Source organism: Lutra lutra, chromosome 16 (genome assembly GCF_902655055.1).
Source record: "Lutra lutra chromosome 16, mLutLut1.2, whole genome shotgun sequence".
Classification (NCBI taxonomy): Eukaryota; Metazoa; Chordata; class Mammalia; order Carnivora; family Mustelidae; genus Lutra; species Lutra lutra.
Window position 1 is genome coordinate 50032343 of NC_062293.1, and position 12321 is coordinate 50044663.

At 57.8% G+C, this 12321-nt stretch overlaps 1 protein-coding gene across 1 annotated transcript in view; it reads left to right on the top strand.

Annotated features, from left to right (window-relative positions):
- The window catches only part of SLC5A10 (solute carrier family 5 member 10), a 57439-nt gene extending 45118 nt beyond the window's left edge, over positions 1-12321 (top strand). Inside the window, 6 exon segments of the mRNA XM_047706592.1 lie at positions 4593-4700; positions 6990-7140; positions 10985-11153; positions 11338-11553; positions 11772-11829; positions 11950-12321. Coding sequence (XP_047562548.1) covers positions 4593-4700; positions 6990-7140; positions 10985-11153; positions 11338-11553; positions 11772-11829; positions 11950-12056 — 809 coding nt within the window. The 3' untranslated portion in view covers positions 12057-12321.

The following is a 12321-nucleotide window of genomic DNA, read 5'->3' on the forward strand; positions in this document are numbered from 1 at the left end:
GTTTTTAAGAATGGTTTGTGATGGTAGCCCAGTTTCATTCTTTTGCATGTAGCTGTCCTGTTTCCCAACACCATTTATTGAAGAGACCATCTTTTACCCATTGTATATTCTTAAATCCTTTGTCCTAAATTAATTGACAATATATAGTTGTGGGTTTATTTCTGTGGTCTCTATTGTGTTCTATTGATCTATGTGTCTGTTTTTGTGCCAATACTGTATGGTTTATGGTTTTGATTACTATAGCTTTATAACATAGTTTAAAATCAGGGGGTGTGATGTCTCCAGTTTTTCTCTTCTTTCTTAAGAGTGCTTTGGCTATTTGGGTTGTTTTGTGGTTCTATACAAATTTTTAGGATATTTTTTCTATTTGTGTGAAAAATGCTATTGGAATTTTGATAGGGACTGCATTGAATCTGCAGATGACTTTCAGTGGTATGGACATTTAACAAGATGAATTTTTCTAATCCATGAACATGGTATATCTTTCTTTTTATTTGTGTCATCTTTAACTTCTTTAATCAGTGTCTTATAATTTTCATTGTACTGGTCTTTCACCTCCTTGGTTAAATTTATTCCTAGGTATTTTATTATTTTTGATGCCATCACGAATGGTATTGTTTTCTTAATTATTCTTCCTGATGGTTCATTCTTAGTCTATAGAAACACAACTGATCTTTGTATAGTGATCGTGTATCCTGCAACTTTACTGATTTTGTCCTGTAGCTTTTCTTTTCATCCTTTTCACGGGTGTCTCGCACTGAACATTTAATGTTGTTGAGGTTTACTTAATCCATTTTTTTTCTCTTATGCATAGTGCTTTTGCTGTCAAGTCTTTGAACTCTTTGCCTAGCCCTAGGTCCTGAAGATTTTCTCTATTTCCCCACCCAAATGTTTGATAGTTTGTACATCTTACATTTAAATCTGTGATCTATTGTGAATTAATTTTGTGTCAGGTGGAACATTTAGGTTGAGGTTGAGTTTTGGTCTCTGGATGTCCCCCAGAAGGATTTTATGGGGGAAGAAACAGCCTCAGAGAACTTAAATAATCACCCAAGATCACACAGTATGGTGTTGGGATAGTGGGACTTAAACCCAGGTCTGTGTGTTTTTCTCCTACTCCTTACTACAACATCTACATCTGGACTTTCTCCCTGAGATGGGCTGGGGCTGGTTAGGGAGTGGGGAGCAACTTGATTAGTCCTCACGATCTTATGTCCAGTGGCCGCCTTGGGAAAGGGTCATTCAGTCTATCAACAGACACTGGCAGAGGCTGTCAAAGGTCACAGAGTTAATGGTGCCCTGAGGATATTGCCTAAAGCCTGCACAAACATCCACAGGTTGAGAGTCTGAATGCCTATGAATTCCCTGAGTGTATGAAGGAGGGAAGGGTATTCCCGAGAGAGGGAACAGCAAACACGGATGCCCAGAGGTGTGGCTAAAACTGGCTAAGTGGGTAGGGGGCCATGAATGGCACATTTAGAGGCTTGTGATCCTTCTCACAGGGGATGGAGAGCCAAGGAAGTGTGTGAGCAGGAAGGAGGGTGAGCAGACGGGTGGTTTTAGAAAGTCCCTCTGCTGTGTGCAAGAAGGGTGGGTTAGAGGGGGCAAGGCGATGCAGTAAGGAGGTGATGCAATTCACCTGGTCCCCAAGCCCAGTGGCTGGACTTGGTATTGGCCACAGGGAGGGAGGACATCGGGGACGAAGAGAGGGCCAGCACCCAGGCTTCTGGTGTGGCCCTGGCTGGACAGAGGTGCCAATGCAAAAGTCGAGCCCAGCTGGGGGGAGCCCCCAGGCCCACAGAAGCTTGATCCTTGCCCAGCTCAGAAGCATACCCGCCCCCTCCAGGCCTTCACTGTCCTGAGGCTGCTCACTGCTGAAGGTGGCACATTCAGGGGACTTTAATGGCGACACCTCTGCTGCTGTCATAAAGGAGAGGTTGTTCTTTCTTGCTGTTCAGCACAAACTCAGGCAAGCGAGCCAGCAGTGCCCAGAGGCAGAGGCCCATGCCCAGAGCCTAGAATGGGCTGAAAAAACTGGGCCAGAATCTCCTGACTCGGGCTTTCTGAGCCATTATGTGGCTGTGACTCCTCACCCGTCTCTCCCAGGAGGGCTGGGTCCGGGCATCAGAGCCGGCCGGTCCAGGCCCAGAACCTGTCAGGAGTGGCCCGTCACCTGCCCTCTGTATACTGGACCCCAGTGCCCACCCTACCCCCCACCCCAAAGTCCCACATGGGGCCTGGGGCTTGACCTGGGTCCCACTGTGTGTCCCAGGCAAGTTATGCCCTTTTGGTCCCAAGGGTTCTAGCCCACTGCTGGGCTGCCGCTGGATCAAGCAGTGCCTGGACCTTTTCATGACTGTTTTCTGGCATCCTTTCTCCTCCTCCTCCTCCTGCTCTCCTCCAGTGCCTGCCTCCTTCTCTACCACCATTCACTTCATTACTCACTCATTCATTCACAAATGTTCCCAGCCCTGAACTGAGTGATACCTGGGACCTGGAGATGATTCAAACCCAGTGTCTGCCCTGGGGAAGCTCCCAGTCTGGTGGGGAGAGGTGAAATCCACAGACAGACTATCATGATTCAATCCTCCACCATAGGAGCCTTTGAGAGGAAGCTGCTTTGCCTGCTTGGGGGGCGGGGAGGTGCAGAGGGAGTTAGAGAAAGCCTCAGAGGACCAGCCCTTTGCAATGGGCCAGGAAGCAGGAGGTAAACAAGGGTAGGACGGAGTCCTGGGAGGAGGGGACCTCGTCTGCAAAGGCCTGGAGGCGGCCAAATGCTGGGTGTGTATGAGAAAACAGCAGCCGGTTGAGGTGGCTGACGCACGCACGCACCTGGGACCAGTTGACAAGGACCTGAAAGACCGCGGAAAGGGGCTCTGGGAATGTGGGGGAGGGGGGCTTCTGAGAAGGAAGTAGTGTGAGCAGAGGTGTAATTTTGCAAGGATGGGGAGCATGGAAGGAGGCGGGGAGGGGCTGGCTCCCAGGAGCAGGGCAGGAGCCAAGTGAAGCAGGCAGGGGTTTGGCAGGAGAAGCCAAGGGGCTGGGGGGCTAGGGGGCTGGGTAATGGGAGGGGAGGAGAAAGGACAGTGAGCCATTACCAGGCAAATGACTGGCAGCAGATGCCGCAGGTGCCTGGATGCAAGAGACCGGGGTGCCAGGTCCTTGAGGATGGGGGGTGCTTCCCCAGCCTTGCTAGCCTGGAGGAAGGGGATCTGAGACTGCCATGGGTTGGACATCCATGGAAGGAATTTTCAGTAGAGTCATTTGGAGGGGACCGTGGTGAACTTGGGAGTGCCTGGTCTGCGGCGGGAATGCCACTGCCCGCTGCCTGATGGAAATATAAGCCCCCACACTGGCCTCCCTTCCCCCTGGAGCGCTGGTCCAGCTGTGTCTCTTTCCGATCTTCCCCTGCTGTCCCCCTCCTCTCTTTTGCTCCGCATCTGTGGGCCCCCTGCTGAAAACCCGAGGGACAGGGGCCACAGGGCGATGAGGAGTATTTGGTGGGAGGAGCACGTGAACGGGGGCTGCCCACCCTTCCAGCACCATGCTGGGGAGGCCAGCTGCTGTGGGCAAGCTCTGGGAGTGGGGCCCCCGCTTCCTGCCCCCCAACAGGGCTCTGCGGGAGGGGGCTTACTAGGGAGGCCTGGATGTAGGGCTTAGTCCAGGCACTCACCCACAGATGAACGGTGTGTGCCCCTCCTGCCTTTGGGGAGATGGCCACGGTGAGACTGTCCCCTTCTTACCAGCTCACCACCCACGCCCACCGAGAATAGGAAGAAACAAATCAGCAGGCCCCAGTGGTCCCGAGCAAAGAGACGAGGAAAAATGCGGAGGGGCGGGGGTTCAGGGGATGGACCCAAGAGTCACTTCTGAGCCAGTCCCCCCTGGAAGGCCTGGGCAGAGGGGCTTGTGCGGAAGACCTCAGGGGATAGGGAGGCCCGTGTGGCTGGAGGAAGGTGCAGGGGGTGGGGGGCAAGGAAGGGGACAAGTCTGGAGGAGCCCAGCCTCTGTCTCGACGACGGGAGGGTCTTGCGGACGGCAGAACTATTGGAGAGTTCTGACTAGGGTGTGATCGGGCTCCCCTGTGTTTTTCGGGTCCTGTAGGAGCTGCTGGAGATGGCTTTGTGGGGGCGGTGTTAGGGGGACAGGCCCCAGCCTAAATCTCTGAGCCCAGGGGTTGGGGAAGGTGCCCCTCTAGACTGCCTTTGCCCCTCCGGGGAGGAGGGCTGGGGGCCGGAGGGGGCGTGAGGGAGACCAGCACCCCAGATGGCTTCTAACAGCAGACTGCTCACATGGGCAATGCCACACCACAGGTGAGCCCCCTGGCCTGGTCTGGGACAGGGAGAAGACGTTATGACGGAGGACACCGGGCAGGAAAAGAGTCAAGGGTTTAGGGGCCTGAACGGCTCTGAGGCCAACCCCCTCCTCATGACCCAAACTGGGAAATGGACCCAGGACCACGTAGCTCCTGGTCAGAGATGGTGACAGCGCAGGGCCCCGCCGGGCTGGCGTCTTGCCGGCCCCAGGTGCTCGCGGCTGTGGGAAGGGCGGGATGGCCCTGCTGGGATATACTGGGCATCCCTCTGATGCAGATGACGTGGGCTGCGTGGTGCCGTCCGAGTGCCTGCGGGCCTGCGGGGCCGAGATCGGCTGCTCCAACATCGCCTACCCCAAGCTGGTCATGGAGCTGATGCCCATAGGTGAGACTCTGGGAGGGGTCAGGGCAGGGTGTGGGGTGGAAGTGGGAGGTGGGGGGGAGACCGGCAAGGCTAAGGGGCCGGGTGGGCTGAAGGGGCGCTGTGGAGGCCATTCTGGATCCAGTGTGACATCCAAGTGGGATGTCACTCATCAGGGAGGAGAGGAATGTAATAATGTGGGAAAATATTCCCTTGGGCCCCCGCCATGGGCCGCATAGGATCCTAAGACTTTTAAGCTTCTATCGCCTCGAGAACCCTAAGGGCTGCTATCATCATCCCCATGTTGGAGATGGGGAACTGAGACCCAGAGAAGTTGCCGGGGCCTGCCCAAGGTCACGCGGCCAGTGAGCCCCAGAGCTGTGTTCTTAGCCCAGATAATCTGCCTCCAGGGCTTGTCCTCTTCCCCTCTGCTATCCTACCCCCTGAGTGAGGTCAACCTGCTTCCCACTGCCGGCTGTGAGGTAGTCAGCTCCATTTTACAGACAGGGAAACTGAGGCACAGAGTGGGGAAAGCGACTCCTCCATGATGACAGAGTGGCTGAGACACGAACCCCAGTCTGTCTGGCCCACTGCCGACTCTGCTAGGATCAGGAGCTCGGGCTCCCATAAGCCCCACACCTCCTGCCTCCACCTATAGGTAGAACTAGGGGGCAGGTTTTGGACTTTCCCACATTCCTTGTCCAGCAGAGTGAAAAGAGGAGATAGCCTTCTGAGACCTGGTTTCCCCTCCAGATTCCCAGACCCTGAGTCTCCTTCCCTCCCCGTGGCTTCCCCTCCAGGAGCTTCGTGGCCCTGCCCTGCTTTCCTTCCCTCCTGGGACGTGGAGGCCCAGGGGATGTGAGTTCACAGAGCTGGGATCGAATCACAGCTCGCTGGCTGAGATATTTGGGGCGTGTCACTTCTGCTTGAAGCTTCATTGTCCTCATTTGTAAATTTGAGATAATGACGCCTACCCACCCCTCAGCGTGTTGTTGCTGGGATTAAACGTAATAAAGCCAGGACACCGCCTGGCACAAGGCTTGGCCTCGCTGTGGGTTCCCACCTCTGGGCCTCACCTTCCTTTTCTGTTCTGGGGGTGGGGGGAGTTTGCTAAGCCCCCAAGTGCTGACACCCAGCCATTGCTGGGCCATAACCTCTCTCTAGGCCTTGAGCTCCCTGTCTGAAATGTGGGTGGAGAATAAACCCCAAGTTAATCCACCTCCCTGAGCAAGAGAAACAGGATGGAGAAACGTTTTGGGGGAAAACCATGATCTAACTCACTTTTCTTTGGCCCCGGCCCAATCAGCACGATAAGTGAACAGAGAGGGCCACGGGAGGCCTGGAAGTCACACAGCCGGTCAGACACAGAACCAAGGCCAGGCAAAAATAGCACCAGGGCAGCTGAGCCCTCAGGGGAGGGGACCCTCAGTCAGGTTTAAACTAGGGCAGGGGGTGGAGGACAGACAGAGAGAATCTGCAGGGATGGAGGGGAGGTGCTTAGACACTTGAAGAAAAAGCACAAGAGGCCTTGGAGATACAATCAGACTGAGGCTCAGAGAGGGGAGCTGACCAGCCTGATGCCACACAGCACTCAGTTGGAAATTGAGCCTCCTTCTGTCTCTCAGGGCTCCCGACCCTCAGCCCCTCTCAAGCCCACGACTCCCAGAAGACTTTGCAAAGCAGACCCTCCTCCACCCCGATGGGGACCCCTCCTTCATTTTCAGCCAATCCCTGCGTGGATTTTTCTCTCTCTCCTGGGTTGTGACCTCTCAGCAGAGGGTCCCGCCCCAGGCCTTCCTGTCCCCACCCCACCGCAGAGTTTTGCCTCTGGCCACTGTGAGTCCCTGGATACCTCTCCTCCCGCTAGGAGCTTCCACTTCCTTGTCTGTCAACAGGTTAATAAAACTTCCATCAAGTAAAGGCCTGGGTGTGAAAGTGCTTTGTCACCTGCAAAGCTCCGCAGAGACGGGGAGCTCCGAGTGCACCCAGAATGGCAGAAGCCATCCCCCTTGTGACAATAGGGCCTGTAAGCCGCGGGCTCCAGCCGCAAATCCAGAAGTACCCCACCTCCGCCGTCCCCCCACCTCTCCACCCCTGCCCCGCACCTCCCCACCCCTGCCCCACAATTGCTCTTGGCCTCGGGCCTCTCGTGTCTGGCCCTTTCTCCCGTGAACACCTCCAGCCTCCTTCCTCCCGGGCCTCTGCTCTTGAGGACCTGAGAATGCTCACTGCTGACCGTGGGGCCTCAGACAGGAGGACACAGGCAGGAGGGGCTCCCGGGCAGGGTCACAGCAGCCCCGTCCCTGCCCCCAGGTCTGCGGGGGCTGATGATCGCAGTGATGATGGCCGCGCTCATGTCGTCGCTGACATCCATCTTCAACAGCAGCAGCACACTCTTCACCATGGACATCTGGAGGCGGCTGAGGCCCCGCGCTAGCGAGCGGGAACTGCTGCTGGTGGGCAGGTATGGTGGCTGGGGTGGGAGTGGGGGAGGGGTGCCAGGCCCCAGGGACAGGCTGGGACATGGGCTTCCCCAGCCACATGAGGGATGGCCCAGGAGGCCCTCCCAGAGGGGGTCTTTGAGGGGTGAGTTGGGGTTTGCAGGTTGGAGAAAAGTCCATCCCCCTCCCACGTGGCTCTGGTCACCCCTTCATGGTCACAGCCCTCATCTTTGATGTATCTCTTTCTTTAAGCTTCATCTGAGGGCATCTCTGCTGGGGAGAGGCCCCCTTCCCCAGCCATCCCAGAGATCTCTCTGTCTTCCCCCAATCTGAGCCCTTAGCCCTCCTGACAGAGGGGGCCCAGAGCCGGTTCTCAGGTTCTCTTAGGCCACAGCTGTCCCTGGCCCCCCTGAGCTTCTGCCGTTTCCTCCTAGTCCTGCTTGTCCCCTCCTTATCACCTCAGTGACTCACCCCACGATCTTTCTAGACCGCCCTCGTAGCCCTCCCTGATAGCCCCCGAACAAGGAATGGGCCCCACTCCCCTCTAAGCCTCCCACAGGGGATCATCATCAGAATCCTCCCACAGCACACATGTCTCCTTGATGCCTCCCTTCCCACCCCCCACTCCCACAAGGATGGGCTGGGGCTGTGTCGGCAGAGTACCGGGGAGCCCTTTGGGGTGAACTCTGCAGTGGGTGACGGGAGGTTGGCATCTCAGTGTGCGCATGTGCGTGTCTGCTTGGGTCCTCTCCTAGGTCCCACTCACCCGTCTCCCTCCAGGCCCATGCAGCCCCCCTCTCCGCAGGTCAAGGGGCCCAGCCTCCCGTGCCTAGCTCGACCAACAGGGCAGCCTCGGGCTCCCGGCCCTAGGCACCCATCCTCAGGGCGGGGTCTCTCCCGGAGCTCCAGGCACTGGTCCCAGGGATGCAAAACAGCCGAGCCTCTTCCAGAAGGGCCCTGTCGGGACATGCCACGGGCCACGCCACTCAGCAAGCGAGTGTGAGCTCATCTGCGGGCTCACTGCCTCCTCCAAAACAAGGAGCCTCTCCCTCTTGCCTGGCGGGAGGCTTCTGTGTCAGCAGGTCCTGGCCCCTTGACCTCTTCTCCCCGCCGTGTGGTTTCCCCCGCCCCTCCTCCGTGGCTGTGTGGCCCTGGAAGCCCGCCCTTGTCGGATAGACTCCTTCACAGTCCTTCCAGGCTCACATCCTGGAACCTGACCCCCGAGAGTCCCCTACCTCCCGGACTCCTTGGAAGCAGGCTTCTCTCCTGCTCCCACCTGAGACCAAAGTCCTAAACTGGACTCCCCTCTACTCCCAGCCACAGGGCCCTTGACCGTCCTTTCCACCTCTCCGACCAAGTCAAGCCCCACCCAACCCAGGCCCTGCCAGCCTGGCTGTGGGCACGCGGCTGTGTGATGTGGGGCAGCTTTCTCACCCTCTCTGGGTCCCGGATCTCTCAGCTGCCAGTTTGGTGCAGATGGAAAGGATCCAAGGCTAGGTGCTGGCCCGGTTCAGCTCTAATGTGTCTCCCTCTCAAAAAACCGGGACACCCCCCCACCCAACACCTCCAGGCTCCTCTTGTCTACAACAACACTATTTAAGCTGTGTTTCCTGGATTGTGTGGGGTCCTGTGTCTCTGGAGTCTTGATCCAAGGGGATATGGGACTTATAGAGAAAGGGGCCACAGAGCGTGTCCAGAGGCTTGGGGAGAAGGTCAGCACGGGGCAGGGACAGGCAGGGGCATGCCAATGACCCTGACAGGCTCATTAGGTTGGGGTGAGGCGAGAGGAGCTGTCGCAGGCCTGGGGGAGGTGACAGTCCCACATCTGGGGCCCTGATCTTTGCCAGGCCCCTCTTCCTGGCCCTTCTGCTCCTTTATGTCCCTCCCTTGCTACCCTCTTCTGTCTACTTTCTGTCTATTATTCGGTCCACAAATAGTGCCTGATGCCTGCTTGGTGTCCTGCATTGAACTGAACAATATAGGGAGCCCAGGAGATCTCAAAGCCCCCACCTGGAGCCCTTGAGTGGCTCGCCTGCAACCACAGCTGTCGCCCAGGGATGGTGGTCTGATGGCAATGTGCGTGCATAGGAAGGGATGTGTTGGAAGGCTTCCTGGAGGAGGAGGGCCTTGAGCTGAGTCTTGGAGGAAGAGGGGGTCAGCCAGGGGAGGAGTTGGAGAAGGGTATTCTAGGCAGAAGGAACAGCCTCTGGGCTTGGGTCCCTCTGGAAGTGGGAAGCCCTAGAGGGCAGCGGGAAGGCAAGGGCCCCAGTCTGGGCCACTCTGGAGAGACCAGGCCCTGCACAGAGATGCTGAGTCCAGTGTTGGACGCAGGAGCCCGCGTGGGGAGGGCGGGGTGGGCCTGGTGTTAATGGAGCCCGCCTAGGCCTTTGAAGAGGGCAGTGCCCGCCTGCCTGCCAGGCTAAGGGTTAATTAAGCCTTAATCAAGGAGACACCTCCTCCCCTCCCGCCCTCGCCCTCAGGCTTGGAAGGGAAGAAAGGGAGGCGGGAGGGTAAGCAGACAGGAAGGACCCACCCCAGCAGCACACTTGGCCTCTCTCGCCCTTGCTTCCTATCCAGGGTCCAGGGGGCCTTGCCCACCTCCCATCTTGGGGTGAGCAGTGTCCAGGTGAGCCAGGACACAGGGGTGAGGGGTACTCAGCTGAGGAGGAACAGATGGGACACCTCACTCCAGCTCTGTCTCCTTAGCTGGAGGAGGTCTGGGGCACCTGAGTGGCTCAGTCATTAGGCATCTGCGTTTGGCTCAGGTCATAGTCCCAGGGTCCTGGGATCGAGCCCCTCATCGGGCTCCCCACTTGGCGGGAAGCCTGATTCTCCCTCTCCCTCTGCTTGTTCTCTGTCTCAAATAAATAAATAAAATCTTTAAAAAAAAAAAAAAGACTGGAGGAGGTCCTTCTCTGTCTAGAAGCCCTCCTGGGTTAATGCTTCCTCTGGGTCCCCCTCAGCCCTGTTCTTACCACAGGGTAATGGGCTCATCTGCTTTCTTTGCTCCACTCTCAGTGCTGGGAAGGGACCAGGGCCCACTCGTCACTGAGTCTGAGCTTCTGGCCCAGTGCTCTGCACTCGGGGCCAGGGCGGGGGGCTCCCAATGGGTGGCTGCTGACTGTGGGCAGCGTGTCCCTGTGGCGGAGGGCTCCCACCTAGAGGGGAGGCCAGCAAGAGCCAGAAGGAGTCCCCACAGGGTCGGGAGGCAAAGGAGCTCCTCTGGTCAGAGGTCTCAGGCTTCAGGGCAGAGGAGTCCACATCCCAACCAAACCCAGACCCAGATGCCTGGCCCCAGCCCTTGCCCTCTTAGGACAGAGGTCACCCTGCAATGGGCACAGGTCAGCAGGCCCGGGCTACTGGCATGATGAGGCGTGTGCCCCCCACAGGCCCCACTCCTGCCAGATCCCACCAGTGTTAGAGAAACTGCCAAGGGGAGGGTTTCGCTGGTATATGGGGGCTGCAGGTCATTCTTGAAACTGACAAATGTTTACTGAGCACCTACTGTGTGCGAGGAGCTGGTGCGTCCAGCCCAGAAGGGGAGACAGATGGTAAGCAAGTGGGACGAGAGCTTGAGGACAAAGGGGAGAGCCTGGTAGGGACCTGGGGGGCCCTCCCTAGGGACAAGAAGGAGCAGAGAGGCTGCATCGGGGGCTGTACCTGCGGGCGGCAGGAAGACACAGAGGGTTTGGGTAAGGGTGGGGCTGGCCACCTCCCCAGAGGAGCCAGGCGGCGGGGGTGTGTGTGGTGGTGGCTGGAGCAGGGGTGGCAGGGGGCAGCTGGAGAGGAAGTCTTAGTGATCCCGGGAGATGGGGGAGAATTGAGGAAGGGGCTTGAGGGTCAAGCGCACACGCTGCTTGCCCACAGGTTGGTTATCGTGGTGCTCATCGGCGTGAGTGTGGCCTGGATCCCCGTCCTGCAGGATTCCAACAGTGGGCAGCTGTTCATCTACATGCAGTCGGTGACCAGCTCCCTGGCCCCCCCGGTGACTGCTGTCTTTGTTCTGGGCATCTTCTGGCCACGCGCCAACGAGCAGGTGGGTGGGGAATGGGGAGAGCTAGGGCTGCAGATGGGACGTTGGGGGGCAGGCTCCATTCTCTTCCCATGGACAAGCTGTGCTTGCTTCCTGTCTCCCCCAACACCCTCCCCCAGCTTGTGTGTGTGCCGGGGGAACCCTGGCCTCCCTGTCACCATGCACCTGCCTGCCTCCTCTTTCCCAGGGGGCCTTCTGGGGCCTCATGGTGGGGCTGGCAGTGGGCGCCACAAGGCTGGTCCTGGAATTCCTGCACCCTGCCCCCCCCTGCGGAGACCCGGACACGCGGCCGGCCATCCTTGGCAGTATCCACTACCTGCACTTTGCCGTCGCACTCTTTTTGCTCAGTGGAGTCGTGGTGGTGGCCGGGAGCCTGCTGACGCCACCCCCCCACAGGGCTCAGGTGAGCCTAACCCCAGCCCCTGACCGTGACCCCTGACCTTTAAAAAACTTTGACTCCGGTTCCCCTTCTGACCCCTGACCCTCTGCGACTCTGGAATTTTCTAGCTCTTGACCCCTGTCCCTTTTAGAACTCAGCTGCTCACTTTCCATCCCTGACCCCTGCCCCTGTCTGGGCCCAGCCCTGTCCTGCCACACCCCCATCCCGATCATTCTCTCCAGATTGAGAACCTTACCTGGTGGACCCTGGCTCAGGATGTACTCATGGGACCCAAAGCAGGTGCGTGTGTGACCCTAGGCTCTGACCCTGACCCCCAACCCAAAGAGTCCGGGAGGTGGGGGACACTAGGTGTGGCCCTGGGGCCTTCATCTGTCTCTCTCCTCCACGCCCCTCCTCCAGGCGATGGCCGGATACCCCAGAAGCACGCCTTCTGGGCCCGAGTATGTGGCTTCAATGCCATCCTGCTCATCTGTGTCAATATCTTCTTCTACGCCTACTTTGCCTGACACTCGCCCTGGGGGCAGGAAGCCCAAACCCTTGGAGTCCTCAGGTCCCCCTCGCTTTCACTAACGAGGACACCGAGGCCCAGAGAGGTGTGGACTCCCTTCACGACTCCATGGCCGGTCAGCATGCAGGGACTGGCTGAGCCAGCAAAGCAGGAGCCCCGGAAAAGTAGGGGTGCAACGAACAGAAAGAACGTGATATTTCAAGAATCGCGCCAAGTAGTCCTCCTAATGGCAACGAAAATTAGATCTGTGATGAATAGCCTGA